The 21,364-nt window shown below is 35.1% G+C and overlaps 1 protein-coding gene across 1 annotated transcript in view; it reads left to right on the top strand.

The window, feature by feature from the left end:
• Positions 1-21,364, top strand: part of CDC40 (cell division cycle 40) — a 38,248-nt gene that overhangs the window by 7,440 nt on the left and 9,444 nt on the right. The window contains exons 3-11 of the mRNA XM_032216287.1: positions 3,895-3,981; positions 8,519-8,648; positions 12,335-12,418; positions 13,117-13,256; positions 14,716-14,812; positions 15,417-15,556; positions 17,498-17,572; positions 19,477-19,522; positions 20,862-20,963. Coding sequence (XP_032072178.1) covers positions 3,895-3,981; positions 8,519-8,648; positions 12,335-12,418; positions 13,117-13,256; positions 14,716-14,812; positions 15,417-15,556; positions 17,498-17,572; positions 19,477-19,522; positions 20,862-20,963 — 901 coding nt within the window. The remainder of the gene's footprint in view (positions 1-3,894; positions 3,982-8,518; positions 8,649-12,334; positions 12,419-13,116; positions 13,257-14,715; positions 14,813-15,416; positions 15,557-17,497; positions 17,573-19,476; positions 19,523-20,861; positions 20,964-21,364) is intronic.

Here is a 21,364-nt window from a genome sequence, read left to right on the forward strand (position 1 = left end):
CACAGCATCATGGATGCCTAACAAAAGTCTAGACGTAATCAGGTAGGACCTCATCACAGCAGAGAAAGAAGACAACAAAGATCGGCAGGGGGAGGTAACAGCAGCCAAAAGGACAAAGATGGGGGGAGATAAGAGAATGGGAGAAGGTGAAGTGAAGGTGAGCATAGCAGGACTAAGGAAACATGAGATGCTCCTCAAAAAACAGCATAATCCTTGCTTAATAACTGCAATGTGGTCTACCAAAACTGCTGTCTCTAAATTGTGTGGTCATGTGATGTTTCATCTAGTGGTGAAAATTCTAGTCCTAGTTAGGGTTGTTAAGTGAGGATCACCTGTACCTCCACTTTTATTCTTTTGATATTCTTTCTTCACAATAGAGCCCCATACTACCCTACTGCTTTTTTGCTAGCATTTCCACCTCTTAAATGTTTTTCTATCCATTTTCCCATCTTTTCACAAATTTTTCATTGTGTGTCTCTTCCAATCATCCACTCAATTTTCTTGTCCACTATGAAGCCAAGTAGGGGAGATAGAATGTTTATGAAAAATAATTATCTAAGTAGATATTCCCCTTCTGGGAAAGGTATATAACTTATAGCTTTCTTTTGTTAATTGAATATCGAATTGAATCTGAGAGATGATTTTTATCCTTACTCTGCTTCCTAAATTCGTTTATGTTGAATGGAATGAATTGTTTCATAATATTATATTCTGTTTCTAGTTTTATTGATGTACAAATGGACTTCATTGTAGAATAACCTGGTGAGCTGAATAACCTTTATAAAATTATTTATGAACTAATGAGTTCATAAAGCCATTCCATTCTGATATATTAAATTATCACTGGTTCAGTTATTTTCAAAATAGTACATCTAGATGCAGAAAACACTTAGTAAACAGTCTGAGATTTTGCTGCTTGTCCAAAGTAAAGAAAGATGTAGAATTCGACATTTATTTACTAGGGCCATATCTAAACAATATCAACTTTCTATATTACTGTTTTTTAAAACCCCACAGGTTATGAACTTGTAGCATGGGAGGGACGCTATTAAGACCAAAAAGGAACTCTGTGGATTTCTTAGTGATGGGTGTTAATGCTTGGTTTCTTTATAGTTGTATAAACTGAAATAATATAACATATAATATTATTTATCTATTTTATATGCCACCTTTATTATTTTTTATAAACTACTCAAGACATCAAACAGGTTCATCGACAAAAGGGCGAATGACAAAACCACGCCCAACTAAACCACGGTGACAAAACTGCGTGTTCTAAAGCGCTCCGACGAATGAGCGCTGAATCGCGCCGACAACAGCACGGCGACAGAAGCGCTCTGTAAAACTAAACCTAACCCTAAACGTAACCCTAAACCTAACCCTAAATCTAACCCTTACCTTAAGTTAAATCGGCTTTCTGTCGACGTGATGTTGTAAAGCACCCTTCTGTCTCCGCGCTGTTGTTGCTGCACTGTTGTCGGCGCATTGATGACGTCGCGGTTTTGTCTGCACGCTTTTGTCGGGTCACGCATCAAACATAGTCCTTCCTCCTCCTATTTTCCCTATAACAATAACCCTATGAGATCAATTGGGTAGACAGAGAGTGATGGACCCAAGGTCACCCAGCCAGCATTCATGGCTAAAGTGGGTTTAGAATGCAGACGTCCCAGTTTCTAACCTGGTGCCTTAACTACTAACTAGACAGTGTTGATACAATAAATGTTATTTGTGACTAATTAAATCCATTTATTGCTTTATGTTACATTTTGATTATAGATGTGTTATTTTATTTTTGTCTTGTGAGCTGTCCTTGTGGTGTTTAAATTGGAAAAAAATAAACTTCCGTTAGACCTTGGTTAGTAAACTTTGGATGCAGCTGAGAAATTTTGTCCATACTCTGTAAGCTTCTGTGCATACATAAAAACTGATTCATAATTAAAGGGCAATTTTGCTTTAAAACACATTTTTAATTAAATTCCTTAAATCAAGAGTTTGCCTTAAAATATAAGTTGATTGCATAATTCTGCTTTCCTTGGTACTGAATCTCTGGTTTAGTATTAGATAAATGCAGCCCTAGTTGGAACTGGCCTTTTTTTTAACTAAGGTTAAATTTTCATCACAAGAATAGGAGCTGTTTGTCAAGGATTCTATTAGTTTTTGAAGAAATTAAATGATGTTTAAGGCAAATGGTAAATGTTTTTGATAATAAGATCCAAGTCTTTCTTTTTTAAGATAAGGCAAAACATACATGAATTTATTAACATGTCACCTAAAATAAAAATAAAAAACAGTAAAATATGAATGTTAAAAGGATCTGTATTCAGATACCAATGTCTAGGCTATTAACCATTGAGACGCAGCATCGTTTATCTGAAAAAAGTCAAATACTGGACCAGTATATGCTCTCAGCTTAGAACCAGTCATGATGTGATCTACAATTTTGATGTGGAACCTCATGGTCGCCCTGAGGGGAGGATTCTATATTCCATTTATACAGTAAATCCCGGCAGACACCATGTGAGGTATAAATCCTGTTCAGAGGCAGTCATGCTGGTGAGGTAGTTCAAAACTTCGCATCTTTTGCATTGGATCATCTACATGTCTTTCTGTGTCTGGGCGTTCAGTAACCCATTTGGCTTTCCACTGGAAATAGATGTTAAAGTTGTTTTTAAGCAGATGTGTAAATGCCAGTGGGGCCTTCTTAGATTTATGCCTTCCAATTTATAAATAGGGAAAGTCAGTGTGTACTAGTTGGAGTAAGTTGTTCATAATTTTTCTGTATTTTCTCACAAGTGCTTCTTCATAGAGTTGGCAATGCTATGTGGCCTTAACTAATATTTCTTTGGTCTTTGATACTGATATTTGCTTTAATTCTAAAACGTTGAAGTTCCCTGCTTGGGCCTTCTGTATTGGTTTAATTGGTTTATATAGGGGACAGCCTCCTGTAGGACTTAAGAGAATTATGTTTGCCAACCACACTGTGGAATTGCTGGTTCTCTGAGCTTGGTTGTTTGGTTGAAGATGTTTCATTATTCAACTAGATTATATCTTCAATATTAGAAAGGAATGATTTTTGCTTTCTGTTTTTATACAGTAGTTTGCCCTGTCCCTGTTGGTGGGAGCATTGTTTTCTCCTTGATAATTCTTTGATCAGGAAGTTTACTGCTTGATTATTTGTTTGGTGTTAATCTGGGTATTAATCTCTCCTTATCTGGGTATTAATTGCTGGTGAGGAGATGTTCTGGTCTTTCTGATTATTTTTAGCTTTTTATTGTCTCTTTTGAATAGATGTCTGTAGAGATTATCAGTCATCCAGGTCATGGTTGTCCCAAAGGTGCTTTTTCAAGAGGCAACTGGACTTTCTGGTTTTTCTTTTAAGATGTTTCACTTCCCATCCAATAAGCTTCAGATGAGAAGCGAAATGTCTTCTTTTGAATGGAGTTAAATATTATTTCACTACGTACCTGTTGATGGGGCCCTAAGGTTCCAGAAAATTTGGATTAAATTTGCTCTCGGATGCTTACAGTTTCCCAATTAAAACTATGGTTAAGTTAGTTATAGTTAAGTATGATAAAGTTATGTTATGGTTCAGTTAAGTATGGTAAGTTCAGAGAGCAGCACTAAAGACTCCACAATTCAATCTTGAGCAAATATATTCTATTGGCAGGTAGACTATGGTGAATACATCCTAACCTAGGAAAGTCCTACTGGGGAAAAAAAGATTTTTCAGATGCCAGTTTTATAGGAAGTTTATATAAAAGTTGCTCTGATGATGTCATATCCCAAAGTAACGTAAGATCTTAGGGAACTTGAAATAGAATTTTCTAATCAAGCTAATATAGAAGATTTACTGTTTGGGAAGTATGTCCATTACAACTATGTTTAATTTTCCAGGAAGATGTGGAAACAGGGGTTCATCTTGATCCAACCACCAAAGAAGTTCAATATAACCCAAAATATGACACCATGTTTGCACCAGAGGTAAGTAAATTAGCTTTTTAATCTGAATTGCTTTCAATTTATCACAAAATCATAGATGTAAAGGTTAGAAGATGGTCTGGAGATCATCTAGTCAAACTCGTGGTCCATAGGCCGGATGCGTCACATGCTAGCTACGCACAAGCCCGGTTTAGTGAAGGGGGGGAAAGTTGCACACAAGTTTGACACCCCTGATCTAGTCCAATCCTGCCCAGTGAAGGAATTTGCTGTTGCATCCTATTATTCATTTTCATTATTTAAAGGCTCTGACTATTGGCATTTTGTGCGTGTGCATGTGTGTATGTCTAACCAAAATCCACTTCTGTGTAAACCCATTGATCCTTTCCTGGTTTCTGAAGCTACTCTGAACAATTCTGCCCCATCTGCTACATGACAGTTGTTCAAATAATTAAAGACATTATCACCCCCCCCCCCCCCATTCTTCTCTTCTCCATACCCATAGCTCCAACTGTTCTTACAAGTTTTCTTCCCAGCCTCCTTATCACCTATCCTTTGGGCATGCTACAGTTTGTGTCTTTTTTTAAAAAAATGCAGTGGGCAGAATTAGACACAATATTTTAGCTGCAATCTCAGCAACACAGTATAGAGATGAACTATGACTTCTTAAGCTTAATATTATTAGCTGATATTGTTCAATAAGATGTGAAAAACTACTGTTAATTATTAAATAATGTATATACAGTTTTGCAACATCATTTATTGTATTTAAGTATGATGATACCTTCTTCAACTAGAAGGTGGTTGAAGAAAGTATCTACAATTTTAAAATTGAGAGTGGAAATTAGGGCTTGGTTTTATAACTGTTCTGTACACTAAAAGCTACACCAAAATCAATAATAAAAATAATTACTTTTAATAAAGAGTTTAACTATGAAACTGGACAAACTTTCTCTTAAAATATTTTTTTCTAACTAAAAATTCAGTTTTCAGATAATTAGAATAGAAAAATATTTCATAAAAGTATATAGGTAGTTGAAAGGTACCTGAGAAATTATCCAGTCCAAATCCCTGCTTGGTGTAAGATTCTTAAGCACTTTGGACAGCAATCCAGCCTCTGTTTGAAAATCTCCAGTGAAAGAGAACATGCCACATATTCAGGCAACCTATTATACTGTTAGACAGCCTTACTATCAGGAAATTTCTCCCAATATCTAGCTTGAATGTACTTCTCTGCAGTTTCAGTCCATTGGTATTGGTAGTGCCATTTTGGGGCAACAGAGAGCAAGTGTATTCCTTCTATGTATAGCAGACTTTTGAATATCTAAAGATTGCTACCATATCTCCCCCGACACCGTCCTTCTGCAGATTTTATTTGTTTCTTGTTTTGTACAATACAGTTCCTTAAAACTGGAAATAATAACGCTAAATAATGGAGTTCGTGTATATAAAATACATCTGGTCTGTTTATAATACTCTACTTATTTGACTTTTCACTTGGAAATAGTAGGCAAGATGTGGGGGAAAGAATGATCTTATTCATAGCTTTGTAATCTCATAGCCAGATGTTACTTTTACTTCTTTCTTTTGCATTTATGAAATTACATAGTAAGTGGAGTATTGGGGACTCTCTTTTTTATCTTTATCTTTTTATCGATTAAATGCTAGATCTGTACTCTTGAAGAATGCTAATTTTATCAAAAGACGAGAAAGCAGCATTAATTCTCGAGGAGTTTTGGTGTGATCAATTAGGAATTGAATTGAACTGATGCATTGAAGATATGTGTAATACATGTCCATATTTAATGTATATTTGTGAGTTTCATAAATGCCATATTTTTGTAATAATAATATTCTGGCAAAAATAAAAAATAATATTTACTGACAAAAAGCAGCAGTATTCCTTATATTTGCAATTCTTTTTCTTACATCCTAAAAAAAATAAAACAGGCAATTTTTTTAGTTAAATTAAAAGTATTGAAAGAAAATTTGAATACAAATTTCTACTTTATAAAAGCTCTCAAATACCCAGATTATTTTTTTTAAATCATAAAATTGAATATTCTTCAGAAAAATATCTCCTCCAGGAAGAAGCAGCTACTATAATCCTCTTAGTATAGATAATCCTTGATTTATAACCAGTGTCTTAGTGATAGTTTGAAGTTATAGTGAACCCCAAAAAGGTACTTATGAACAGGATTCGAAATGCTGACACCTAGGGTAGCGGTGCAGTTGCATGAGTGCATTTTATGGCCATTTACAGTGTTCTGCAGTCAAATGAATGTGATTTGTGACATTTTATGCCAGAAACCATTGCTTACTTATGGACAATGGGTTTGCTTAACAACCACTGAATTTACTTAATGACCGCCACATAAAAGATCATAAAATTGGACATAGTCATAGAATGATTCACTTAATCACCAGCACAACCTTAATTCTGGTCACCTTATGGCTGTAAGTCAAGACTGTCTGTTTACTATTTCATTTGTCTCAATGTAAACAGCTATCGTTGTGAAAATATGTCAAAACTCAAAATGTCATTTTTTGTACACTTAATGCATTTTTTGTGATATTGGTGATCTGTATTCCCAAGAGTAAACAGTGTGAAAAATGTATATTAATTGTAAAATGTACACAAATTTGCTATGATTTTTGTGGGTTAAGAATATCTGTTATTTGATTAGTTTGATTTTAGATTTAAATATGAGGGAACAGGGGAATGATTCAAGATGCAAAACATGCCTGATCCAGAGGATGAGGAAATAATACATAAATCTCATTAAGTATTGCAGTTTTGACTTTTTTGTCAGATGGCTTAAGATTCATGTAGTGGGCATCTCTGCGGGTAGAATAACAGCCTTATATAACAGCTGTAGTTAATTTATGAGGAATATATACCTTTCATCTGATCAGTGCTTTTGCACTCTATTATTGCCAGCTTTTCTCCCCGAATTCCTCCCTCGAAACAGTGCACAGCTTTAGTACAATGGAATATATTATAACCAGATTCTTATCTGCAGACATATATGCCTGTCTCTGGTGGATAAAGGGCTTTTCAGAATTGATGCACACAATAGGGGTAGGATAGTATGAAGAAGACTGCTATTGCATAAACAGGAAGTAACATTGAATATAGTATCTTAGCTCTGACATGAAGATGATTTGCAATCTAAACATTACAATGCAATCAATTACATATTGAAGTCTGATAGGATTGGATTCAGAATGGTGAAGAGTGGAAATCTTAATTTCTCTCACTCACAGATGAAGGGAATGTGGTGAATTTTGCAGATTCTGCTTCTCTCTTGCAGTGATCTATCACCAACAGGGTTGGAGGCATTGTAAAATGTGTTATGTCTCAGCATGGTTCACAGGGAAAAAAATCAGTTGAAGCTTTCAGGAGAATTTTTAATTTGGCTAGTGTGGGGAAAAAATCATTGTACAGTACAGAAGGCAGCACAGCCATCTTGATTCAGACCATGCTATTGAGGCAAAAATAAGAAACCCATAGAGAATAAAATCTGAGATAGCCCATAGAGGACATACAACTAATTCCTCCCTGGCTCTATAGAAATTATATTCAACTATAAAGTACTCCAATTTGTAGATGTTGAAACATAGTTAGAGAATGTGGGATGTACTAGGAATAATATTTAACAACTCTAATGCTACAAAGTGGTTAAAAATAAATTGGAGGGGGAATTTCTGGTTTTATATGCTTTCAATCCTTGTAACTTTATTTGAGCGAATTGAATACTTTGCATCTATCTGCAGTTTAATTTTCTTGATGCTGCTATTTTGGATAAAAACTCTCAAAATGTGGGGAAAGTCTTATTATTGAACTATGGCTTTTAATATAATTTTGTCATCTATAATTTGCATATTGTACTGTAAGAATTCTGGAACTGAGATTATTGACTCCATTTCCACTTTCATAGTTGATTATTTAGCAGTCATCATTACTGCATAAAACATACCAATCACATGAATATAAATACCCTATTTTTCAGAGTATAAGACGCTCTTAGTTTTGGGGAAGGAAAACAAGAAAAAAAGATTCTGCCTCTGCCTACCAGCATCCATTGGTATTCATCTTGCTAGCATCCTTGCAGCAAACAGCAAACAACCTGGTCAGCATCAGCATGTTATCGCAGCATGAGCAGCTGATTGGCGGTTTGATCGGTCGGAATACCACCAATCAGCTGTTCCAGAGGCAGAAATTATTTGAGTTCAGTAATGCCTGGAAACTGCTCACCCATTGTCTACAAAACTAATTTCAGATTGTGCTGGTATATTCCATTTCAATTGTTCAATTTGAGGTTCAAATGCCCATTTGTGAAGGTTTGATAATGATCTTAGGCAATCATTCTTTCTTCTGACCTAACTATATTGAATTGTTGTGAGGATAGCTGTATGTTGTACATACATGATAGCTGTATCATCTATGCTGAGCTGAGTTTTTTGAGTGAAAGATAAGACACTAATGTAATAAATATTTCAACATGAATATCTTTGTAAATAAAATGCCATATAGGGAGCAAATCTTACTAAACATTTTATTGTACTATTTTTAACGCAGTTTGGGCCAGTCAATCCATTTAGGACTCAACAGATGGCCGCTCCCAGGAACATGCTTTCTGGATATACGGAACCAGCACATATTAATGATTTCATGTTTGAACAACAGAGAAGAACATTTGCAACTTATGGTAATATATGTGTATGTTTCTTTGTACTCGAACCGATTAAAAATTGTTATGCTTATTGATGCCTTGCTCTAATATACCTCCAAACTTCTCAGAACCTCCAAAGCTTTCAAGATAAATTGTGTCTGTATGCCATTGGTCTTTCTGGCAAGTATGGTAGTAAGTGACTGAAGATTTTGTTTTTAATTGGAAAATGTTCAGAAAACATCTAGGTTTGAATTGTTTAGTTAATTGAATTTCCTATTCAACTTTTTTATTAAAGTTTTTATTATATTAATATCAGTTATACAATTCCTGAAAGAGTAAAGTAGTTGATCGATATTGAAATACTGCTGGCAATATATACAGCTCTGCAACATATCTGTAATAATCTTCATTGTGTAGAAAATATTATGATGAAATAAACATAACATTTTTGGTTGGATGTAATTGTTCATTTTTTGTACCACTTGAACAAACAACTGTATTACAGTGCATCGTTTCCATCCAACTTTCATCATAACTTGAAAGTAACCAGGATCATAGTTAGTACCGTAGTAGGGATGTATATAGTTAGTACATCCCTATCTTAATAATGACTTCAATAATGAACCTCCTATCAATCAGTCCGAAACCTCTGATTCGGGGGGGTGGGGATGGAGTGCTCTTGTTCTATCGTCTGTCAACAGAAATCTTACTAACTGAATTTCCTCAACAAATATCAGCTTCCTGTCTTTGAAATAGCAAATACAAGCAATTTTATTTGCTATCCCAATATCTTCTTGCAGTGGCTTAGAATAATTTCTGTCTGAATACATAATTGTCATATTAAAATAACAATAAACAACATAATAATTTATACCAACTGCATTTAAACTTTGTTTAAATATACTATTGAAAATCCAGTCTTTCAGAAGACTAATTTCTTCAGTTCAACAGGGAGTACAATACAGATCAAGTACAGAGAAAGTTTGACTCCCGTGCATTTTGAGGGAGTTTAAAAAAAAAACCTCTGCAAATCGGATGTTTCCATAATGATATATATAAGAGTCCCTGCTCTGAAAAGTCATTGTCCTTATTTTTGGGGGAGGAGCGCGGCAATATTTATAGCCATTCCATGAGACTAATGTCTCTGATCATTTTTATGGAATAGTTAATAAATACAATTTTTAAAAAGTGTCATAAGGAATGAAAAATTCTGTACCACAAATGAAAAGAATCCCTCTTTATTTTGGAAAATATCTTGTAGAATTCATGGCCCGCCTTCTAGGTTCAGGGTCAATCCATAGCATTGCCTGGAAGTAGGGAGAAAGGCCCATTCTCTGAAACCTATGAGATCAATTGAGAAAATATATTGGAAGCTCAAATATTTTTGGAAAATAAAGATGCCTAATTCATTTTGGAGAATTTCCTTTTCCTCCTTCGGGTTAGTTTTAGTATCCTATATAATAAAGTAAATAAATCAACACAAGTTGATTATCTGTGAAGCTTGAAATATTTTAGTATTCCTTTTAATGTGATGTTTGTAAATGAAAGAAAAAGAACAGCAGGTTGTGTAGAATGTGTGTATTCTATCTGTATATTTTTAAATGTTTCTCATATATTTACATACTACTTACGTTAACATTTATATTTTCTGGAGGTAAACAGTTGAATATTACTCTGGAAACAAACTAAGCAATAGTCTAGCAATTTGTTTTCACAGTTTTCAGCAGTAGCAAAGAATGTCTCCATGTACACTGACAATAAAAGAATTTGCCAAATGCTAGGAGTTAGAGAAGGCATCTCCTCTGTCTCCAAGAATCCAAGCTTCTCTACACAGGAATGTGCTCCTACCTAAATGTTGCAAGAATTGGACAAAGGCATCATTGTTCAGTTACATCAAGCTAATAAAATAAACTAGAATGTTGGCCGCAAGAAACAGCAGGAACTAATACATTTGATTCACCCAAATCCTGGGCTGTCTTCCCAGCCTATCTTCGTGGAGCACTATTGATTGTAAAATAAATATTGTAGATTGTAGACAGAGAAGGAGAAGAGATCTGAGCTTCAGTCTCCCCCTCTTTTTTTGCACTTTGCTTTTTGTGAGTAAGTTGATTTATCTCAGAGAGCATCAGAGCATGCTTTGACAATTATGTATTCAGACATAAATTATTTTAAGCCCCTGAAAGAAGATACAGGATAGCAAAAAAATAGCTTGTATTTGCTATTCCAAAGATAGGAAGGTGATATTTGTTGAGGAAATTAAGTTCGTAAGATTTCAGCTGACAGATGATGATAGAGCAAGAACAGGCCATTTTATTTTTTCCAGAATCAGAGGTTTCAGTTTTGGCCTGATTGATAGGAGGTTTATTACTGAAGTCACTAATGTGGTAAGGATGTCAGAGGAAGAAGCAAGGCTGCATTTTATCCCATTGTTAATTGTGGGTGAATTAAGGAGGATATAAGAATGAGAAACATCTAAGAAGCAAACCATTCTAATTTCTATCCTTAAAATCTTGAAATCAACTTACCAACATGCCCATATTTCACTGGAGACCATTTGAGGAGATGCGAATTGAAGTAGTTTTCAATCATCTTTTTTTCAATTATCCCACGTGCATGTATCTCATGATTAGTAAGTCAATTAATGTAGAATGGATATAATGACAGTTAAATGGATAGTTAGCTTGAAAATCATTCAAAGAGTGCTCATCCAACTGTATAAGGGGTATGAAGTGGAATGCCAAAAGATTCAGTCTTGATTTCATGTTCACCGTGATTCATACTCTGAAGCAATACCTAATCACTGAAAATGGTATTTCTGTTTAAATGTGTGCTGACAGGAGGGGGAAGGTACATCAATCTGGTGGCATGATCCCTTTTGATTAATGTTACAATTCACACTCTGCAGTGTGAATAGATGAGTGTGATTGGAATCCTGCCATAATTTTTTTTGTTATTTGTAAGCATTTTTAAGACAATCATGCAATACCAGTGATATTGATTCTATTTTTTTCTTTCAATCATTCAATCACCATGGAAATACCCTTATTTTTGGAACATTTGAAGTGCAAAAAATATCACAGAATCCTAGGGACCTATCTGTCATCTATCATCTTAAATAAAAAGGTCTCTAGAATATTATAGAGTCTTAACAGTAAAAGATTACAAAACTTATCATAAATAGCATTTTTAAGCATAGTTATTCTGTCTGCTTTTGTTAGTTACAAACCCTAATTTAATCTTGAAATAAAGCTTACAGGTGCGGTTAAATCACTAAAAATAAAAATAAAAGAATTACATATATTGAAGTGTATATAATTAAATATATACATTGTCAATAAATGATGAAATTGTGTTTTTTTCAAATACAATCAGTGGTTTTATGGACTTTTTGAATTATCTAGGTTGATTTGAAGCTTTCTGTTGCAGTGGCCATATGATGTAAAAGACTGAATATATAGATTACTCATATATAAATAAAGACAGTTATATATGGTTCTGCATTTATGGAAAGTCATTATAATTGTCCTTGTTTAAAGCATTATAGCAACAAAAGCTTTGAAAATTCTTAAGATCTGTTGATAATTTATAATGATTTTTGTTAAAAATGTGTGTCGGACGTGAGCCAAGGACAAACATTTTTTGTGAGCTTGATAATATAAATTAAAATTGTGACAATAAAAATACTTTACAAAGAATAACTTTAAAATGATTTGATCCTGCAGGATATGCACTAGATCCTTCCATAGACAATTATGAAGTGTCTACTAAATATATTGGATCTGTAGAAGAAGCAGAAAAAAATCAAGGTAAAGGAACACCAAATATGATTTTCATTCTTGATTTCATTATTATCTTTTGTTCTGTATTCTTGCATTCACAAACTAACAATTAAGCATTGTATGAACCATCACTGTTTGATGGATGAGAAAACATGTTGACGACAGAGAGTTGCTACTTGAGTGTTTCAGATATGTTTAAAAATTTTGAAGAACATCATGAGCGGCCTCAAAAAGTATTTTGGGATGGGGATTAACTGTCACCTCTAGCACTTCTTCCTATTGCTGTAGCTTATCTTTATTTTCTGGGCAAGAAAACAAAGATAAAACTATTCTATTCTATTCTAAATGATAACATTTCTAATGTAAATATTGGGTTACAGGTAGTTATCACCATTTTTATTTTCTAAGAATCTTTATTCAGTTATCTCTTAATGTTACAAATGTGCTACAAGGAGAAAACTAATATGGAACCTAATCATAGCAGAGCTTGGCAGTAGTGTATGCTATAAACTTCATTGTCACAAACCTTGGCAAAACTATTTGGAATTTTATTGGCTATGTAGGAGAATGAAATAGGGATTATCGTGAACGTGTTGTCCACAAATCAAGCTTGATTTTGTGTGAAACCATTAATTGTTATTTCAGGAGGCAGAAGACAATTCTGTCATCTTTAAAGTAAGAGTTGCGTTCAAATCCAGACATAATCTTTTGCTATTGTGCCATAGGTTTAACAGTGTTTGAAACAGGACAAAAGAAAACAGAGAAAAGGAAAAAATTCAAAGAGAATGATGCATCTAATATAGATGGCTTCTTGGGACCTTGGGCAAAATATGTTGACGAAAAGGAGGTTGCAAAACCTTCTGAAGTGAGTACCCTTCATTTTTTTATTATTTTCAAGTATAAAGAATGGGATGAGCAAGTCCCACATTCTGTTTATGACATTTGTTTATATATGCTGTAGTATTCCTATTCATATGTTTTGAATGGGAGAGTAGCTATAATTCTGTATAGCACCTTGGTGCTGTGCAACTGTTTTGAATTACATGTCCCGCAGTTCATTTGCTTGCCATTGGCCAGCAGATGGAAGTTAGTCTAAAATATTTGAATAGTACTATGTTTCCTAATCACTGATTTTTAAAAAGTGTTTATTCATTATAGAATATGCTACTCTGGAATCCTGGAATCAGGAAAAAAAACAGCTTACATGGTATAAATCATGCAGATGGGTTTTGAAAAGCAATTTCTTAAATTACAGAGCATCAAAATGTCACTTACAAAAACAGACAGCTCCACTCAGACTACTGACATTACTTTAAACCATAGTTGCTAGTTTGACATTGATATACAAAGTCTCTATATACACTATATTGCCAAAAGTATTCGCTCACCCATCCACATAATCAGACTCAGTTGTGAGCGAATACTTTTGGCAATATAGTGCATCTGTATTGTAATTGAAATCTTGAGCTATATAGCTAGGACACAAGTAGCAAAACATAGAAAATATATAATCAAATAAATTTCTAAATCTTCCAATTTTTTGCTGAAAATGCAACACAAAAATGTTGCTTGCTGTAACATTACATGAAAGACAACTTACATAGTCAGCCACACAAAGGTATCTGATGCTGTTCTTCAGAATGTTTTAAGGTTGATATTTTTGACAAACACCCTTTCCAATTTCCACAAAGCATTATTATCCACTCTCTGTAGTGCAACTGCTATCAAAGACACAAAGTGAGGAGGGAAGGAGCATACCTGTGAGCATAACTGACCACATTTTCTTTATGGTTCCTGTGCATCATACAAGGGGGTAAAAACAAGCATTTTTACCAAGGAAAATGGGTTCATCTCAAAGTAATAAGCAGAAGGTAGCATATCTAAAGTCTGAGAAGTCTAGATATTAATCAGTAAGACATCAAGAACAGATCTTGTCAAAAATGGTATGCAGGCTAAGCTAAATCTTCTAATGGGGGAGAGAATTTCCAAGGAATCCGAATCTGATTACAGAGGGGAGGGGAATGTGTATTTTATTAAATACTCTTATAAAATCAGTCCATTTTTTATCTGGACCATGTGTGAAGTGACCCTATCGATGGCTAGTACTGAAGTATGTGCACATACACGTGCACAAATATAAAGACAGTGTGTGGGGGGGGTATATATGTAAAATCCACTTGTTCGCAATGTAATTTCCTGAATTGTACTTAAAGCCCTTTACTTCAGATATCATTCTTTGTTTTATTAGAACTCATTGAAGATAAATAATTCTATACCTTGCTGTAGAAGTAAGGATTGTAATTCTTAATATTTTGGCAATTTAGGAAGAACAGAGGGAACTGGATGAAATAACTGCAAAAAGGCAGAAGAAAGGCAAACATGAAGATGATAAACCTGGAGAAGAAAAGACAGTTTTGCATGGTAAGTGATACTGTTAGCAATTCATCTGCATTTCTGTCATAACTTTCCACTCTATCGCTATTAAACATAATCCCATATCTGTATTTCATTGAATTATTACATCATAACTAGAAGTCAGCACAGGGTGGTTGCTTGTTTTTATGTGTGTATGTGTAATCAATAAGAAAGAAGCTTAAAAATTGTTTTTTGTTTGTGGTAACAAAGTAAAAAAAATGAACTTGCAGTTAAACTTAAGACAAGGGTAGATTGAACTATTGGGAATATTGCGGTAAAGTCATTTGCTTGGATACTCCTCTCAAATATCAGCTCTTTGGTTTTTAATTTGCAAACTTCTTTTGATATAGTCTGCTGCCTAGTAGCTGTTCCAGGCTGCAAGGATTGCCACCGCCCATTGGTGCTGCTTCCTATCACCATTTCTGCATGCCCCATTTTCGACCTCCACATATCCCATTTTCAGTCTCCACACGCCCCATTTTCAGCCTGTTCCTGCAGCCTGGCCAATGCACTTCATTTTAATCACAGCCACTCCAACATTGAATTAGTCTATTATTTCTCTGACAGTGTGAATTTTCTATTCATTCATTCATATTTCTTTTTCTTTCAGTCAAAGAAATGTATGACTATCAAGGGAGGTCTTACCTTCATGTTCCTCAGGATGTTGGTGTTAACCTACGTTCAACAGTACCCCCTGAAAAATGTTACCTTCCTAAGAAACAAATCCATGTATGGTCAGGTCATACAAAGGTAAGGAACACCTAAAAAATTATATTTTTCTCTTTTGTGTCTTTGCAGTCCTTTCATGATTATAATTAAATTAAGCCCATTCCAAATTTACCAGAATTTCAAAATGTTGAGAAAAAAATTGCACAGGATATTTATTATTAGACAAGTTTTATTACTGTATATCAATTTTATTCCCAATTTTTAGCCTATCTCTGCTAGTTATCACTACTTTTCCATATAAGTTGCTTTTAAAATACAGTTATTATTTTACATTTAAAATAAGTTGTTTCAACCATTCTGGAAGTAATTTGAGCTTGAAACAGTTATGTTTCGAATTGGAAACAGATGTTTTAATCTCAAAACACTTCCAGAATAATCAAAACAAGCTATTTTTAACTCAAAGCAGCTGTTTCAGACTCAAAAACAAACCACTTCAGAATCAAAGTATTTTTCACATCTATATTTTAAAACCATTGGCTTTAGAGATCTAGTCTTGAGCTCATTCATGGAAACCAGTGGTACCTGTTAATAAGATGAAGACTTGGGGGGAAATGCCAGGCGTTATAAAGTCTTTTCTGTGCTTATGGAAGGATTTTGATGATTTCACAGCAAGTTTGAAGATATACATTCCAAACCTAACTTATCCCAGTATTTTCTGTGGCTCAAAAATCTTCCATTTTTGCTTGAAGAATCTCCCATTTTTACATGGCCACGTTTATAGGAAGTATGGAAGTCTCAAAATAATGTAATAACTAGGTCAGGTAGTAGTAGTAGTATGGTAGGCCAGCCATTTGATAGACCAGCAAACCTCTTTCCCTAGCTGAAGGGAAGACATCTGTTCATGGAGACATAGCTGCTTTTGAATTACAGTTTTTCCTGTAGTTTCAGCGGGAGGGGCTACAACTGGTTTTAGTCACAGCCTGATTGGTCCAGAGACTGAGGGATTTTTCGTAAGTATCCTCCTTTCCCTCTAGGCTCCCAGTTTCCCTCAGTCTTTGGTCCAAGCACTAGTTGTAGCTCCAGTGAGGTACTTATTGAGATTATAATTATTAATTTGGTTGATTGGATATTCTAAATTTATTATACAAAAAAAGAAAGACTCAAGATTGCTGGCCAAGGAGACTGTCCTCAGTCTCATCAGGGTAGGGAGAGCCTGGCCTTCTACCCTGGGCCGGATAAGGGGCTTGCCCGATTCCTGGGGGTGCAGGGGTGGCAGGCTCCTATCGCAGTCTTGGCGTATTACAGGCTTGGCGGGCGGCTTCGTTTTTTACATGGCCATGTTTATAGGAAGTATGGAAGTCTCAAAATAATGTAATAACTAGGTCAAGTAGTAGTAGTAGTAGTAGTAGTTTGGTAGGTCAGCCATTTGATAGACCAGCAAACCTCTTTCCCTAGCTGAAGAGATCTCTTCATGGAGCCATAGCTGCTTTTGAATTACAGTATCTCAATGCTCATCTTAAGTATTAGCATCTTTCACTGCATATTAATATTAGTTTGTTAATGGTGTGGGAAACTACTATATTCAGATTAAATTGTCTAAGTAGACTGTCAAGCTTTTTCCATGAAATGTGACCATATACATATCTGGCATTAATTCTTCTTTTTGTAGAATTAAAAGTATTGTTGTGATTTGAATTCATGTACATTTTGTGTTTTAATAGGAGCTATTACTTTGTTAACCTTGAGTAACTACAGTTTCCCAACATGTTAGAAAAGGGGCTTATCCAAAACTGGCCAAACTTTAGAATATACCGCAGTCATAATATATTGGCCTTGAAAATTAGAAGATAAAGCCAACTCAAAGCCTAGTCATTGGTGCATCTTGGGAGATGTAGAACTGTTGCTGTGCTTTAGGCACAAAAACCTAATAGTACTACTGTAGAAGCAAATGATGTATTGTACTGAAATACATATTTTGGAATGGAAAATGCATACATATTCATAGTTATGTTCTTGTTTAAGGGAGTCAGTGCCGTCAGGCTGTTTCCTCTTTCTGGCCATCTGCTCTTATCTTGCTCCATGGACTGTAAAATTAAGGTAAATGGATTCAAAGCATATACTATCTCTGCTTTAATTTTGTTGTGACTACATTTGCTCTTTAATTCTTTCATTAATGTAAACTCAGTAGCAATTGTCATGTTTTTGCCAGGACCATCCAGGATTATAACTTTTAAGGGCTGTTAAGTGCTTATTTAGCAAGAAACACATTCATTTAAAACAGTTAACATACCCATAGTTGTGGAGACTTGCTGAATTGCAATTCCCAATATCCTTCATAGTTGGCCATGCTAATTTAGGATTCTTGAAAATAGCCTATAATTCAATACGTGGAGAGTCAGGGTTTCTCCACATCTTAATAGCTAATTAAATGTTTTGAACAGATCTTGTAACTGGTAAAGCAAAACCATTACAGCCAATGTTAAAAGATGAGAATATTGATTAGGCATAACAGGATCTTGCGGTATAAAAACGATTGTATTGATCCTCTGTACTAATCCACAATGCCCGTATTTCTGAAAAATATTTTGGATTTTTAAAATACTAACCATTACTTCCTTTTGAATATTTTTGCAGCTATCTTTTTCTCTCTATGCCCATTATATAATATTTTTCTCTCATCACATTTTGTGGAACCCCTCTCACTTCATTCTGCCAAGTATTCTTTTTCGTGCTTCCCAGTAACTTGGCACAATTTTATGGTTCTTTGTAACATAATTTCACCCCATTCTTAACAGCTTCTACCTATAATCTTTTCTTATGCCCATTTTTATTCATTTTGTTGTGAGACACATACTTTTCCTGCATTCATTCTATTTTCACTTTAATTCCCTTCGTTTTCTTCTGTGTCCATTTCCCCTGATTCTGCTTACAATTTTATTAAAAAAAATATGTGTGGGTCATCAGTCTTACATTCTTCACTAATTTTTTTAATTGTTCAGCATAAGCAATCTATGCAATAATGCTTTCATCGACACCCCAGGAGACTAGACAGAAGATGCCCAAATTCCTGGAGTCCAAGAATGGTCTCTCAGGGGGGTGAGGCACCACCTCTGTCAAGGCTGGTGGAATCATTCCTTCCCACAAAGAGACATTAGTCACTACTTGGATCACCACATGCCACCTCCCAGGAACTCTTTAACTAATCTGGAAGCACATGGATGCCATGGATGCAGGCCATAGGTGGCAGAACTCATAGTAGTAAAGATTCTCAGATTGACTAACTCAAACTCCTCCCTCACAATCAAGTTAGGATGTGCCTTGATCACTTCCCCTATACTTTTGTATTTATATGTATGTACATAAATAGGGACACGGTGGCTCAGTGGCTAAGACACTGAGCTTGTCAATCAGAAAGGTTGGCAATTCGGCAGTTTGAAACCCTAGCGCCCATAATGGTGTGAGTTCCTGTTACTTATCCCAGCTTCTGTCAGCCTAGCAGTTCGAAAGCATGTAAAAATGCAGTTAGAAAAATAGGAACCACCTTTGGTGGGAAGGTAATAGCGTTCCATGCGCCTTCATGCTGGCCACATGACCACAGAGACGTCTTTGGACAGCACTGGCTGTTCGGCTTTGAAATGGAGATGAGCACCCTCCCCTAGAGTCGGGAACAAATAGCACATATGAGTGAGGACAACCTTTACCTTTACTTTACATACAAAGTATACATCTGTGGTATGCAGTATACACTGTACTACTAGTGGGGAGAAAACCTGTGTTTAACAAAGCATGTATTATGTATAATGCCCAGTTTCTCCTTTTCTTTATCTGAGCTGCAAAGATTTCACTAAGGGGATTTGATGCTTTTAATTTTCCTATGTTTGAATATGCAAACTGTATAATAGTTTATGTTTGAAGATGGGTTGGTTTTAAAAATGAAGTCTTTACATGTATAACAGTTATGTGTGATTCTATTTAAATTTGTATTTTCCTCCACCCTAAAGCTCTGGGAAGTGTATGGTGAACGAAGATGTTTGAGAACATTCATTGGTAATATTATTTATTTTTTATTCTATTTTAAATTACTGTATATGTGCAAGACTGAGATGTGTATGCTTTATGTAAGCCAAAGTTTCCCAAATTTTGGAAGTTGGAGATATTCATGAGCTTAAATAAAAGTCAAACAAGATTTGAGCGCAAAAACACAAATTTACTCTTTCTGAACCTGGCATCTGCTGCTTCAACTTATCATGTTGACCAAGGAACAATAAATATAAGACAGGTGTTAATGAAAGCCTTGATATTTGGATGATTTTCAGATAAGATACGTATTTCAGTTTTGTAAAGCTGATTTTGACTTTAAATGGATATTGTTATTTTAAAAGTGGTTTTAATTATTTATTATCAACCACTCCTGCTAATAGCAACAGAATAAAAAATACATAAGTGAATATTGTTAGGGCTAGAGCTAATCATCAAATAACTAGTCTTCATCTTAACAAGAGTTATGAAAAGATTTCTTCAGGAAACACTTACTTAAAAAGAACACTCATATTTTTCTACACATAATTTTAGAGAGTGTTGTGAGATATTTTTAAATATGGGAACTACTTTGTTCTCCTTGCTATGTTCTCCAAATGGAAATGCTTCAAAAGGAAATGAAAACCATGTTAACTCTATAGGCCGTATATATCCTCTCACTTCATCCTCTGCCATCTGTGTCTGGACACAGAGAACCTACAGAACAGGTTAACTGCTAATTGAGATAGACCTCCTGCTTCATTTCTTTGTAATTATATTTTGAAAAGTTAGATTCATGACAAGAAGTCTAATAGATCCCCTAAGTTATTGAGGGCCATGGAAAAGTGCCATGGTGGCGCAGTGGTTAAATGCAGCACTGCAGGCTACTGCTAGATCAGCAGTTCAGCGGTTCAAATCTCACCGGCTCAGGGTTGACTCAGCCTTCCATCCTTCCGAGGTGGGTAAAATGAGGACCCAGATTGTTGGGGGCAATATGCTGACTCTCTGTAAACCGCTTAGAGAGGGCTGAAAGCCCTATGAAGCGGTATATAAGTCTACTGCTATTGCTAAAGTGGATGCTTGCCTTCATATTTACTGTTAATCTGAGAACTGTATTTATGCAAACTGGCATATGTAGTTACCAGTTTGTAGTTCTTTGTAGTGCTAGTCTCTACACTATGCTAGCCAGAGGTCTCTAATCTACAAATAAGAGAAAGAAGGAATAAATAAAGCCGTAGCCTGAATCCAGCCTCCATGTTCTGCCACGTCATTGGAGGCTGTGTTGCATTATACATCAGGCTGATGTTCTGTTTAGAGGTTTAAATTCTGGTTCTCTTCCAATTCTAATGTCATGATTTCCATCTTGTAGGACACAGTAAAGCTGTTAGGGATATATGCTTTAACAATGCTGGGACCCAATTCCTCAGTGCTGCATATGACCGCTATCTCAAACTGTGGGACACTGAAACAGGTATTTGTATGCGTGGAAAGATTGCTAATGTAATGTGCATTTTTCAAAGGATAAACTTCAAGCAGTATACATCATTGCCCAATGTACTTTTAGGATACATTAAAGGATGGCTCCATAATATAAAAACATGTCAGTCATATATGCATGTGCTGAGATGGAAAGAGCAAACTTACAGCTCAGTAAAAGAGCAGATACTCCATTTTGTGAGGTCCTTGTTTAGTATGTTCAAGAAAGGCTAGGAAAGATTCCTTCACAAACTCTGCAGAGTCCATTGTTAATTGTTGCAGGCTAGACTGACTAATGGTTTGTATAAATATATAAGCTTGCTTCCTCTATATTCCTATTGATTGGTTGGCTTATTTTTGTCCTCTGCCTTAATTTTTTATTAACACATATAAGCA

The sequence above is a fragment of the Thamnophis elegans genome, chromosome 4, assembly GCF_009769535.1.
Source record: "Thamnophis elegans isolate rThaEle1 chromosome 4, rThaEle1.pri, whole genome shotgun sequence".
In the NCBI taxonomy this organism is placed as follows: Eukaryota; Metazoa; Chordata; class Lepidosauria; order Squamata; family Colubridae; genus Thamnophis; species Thamnophis elegans.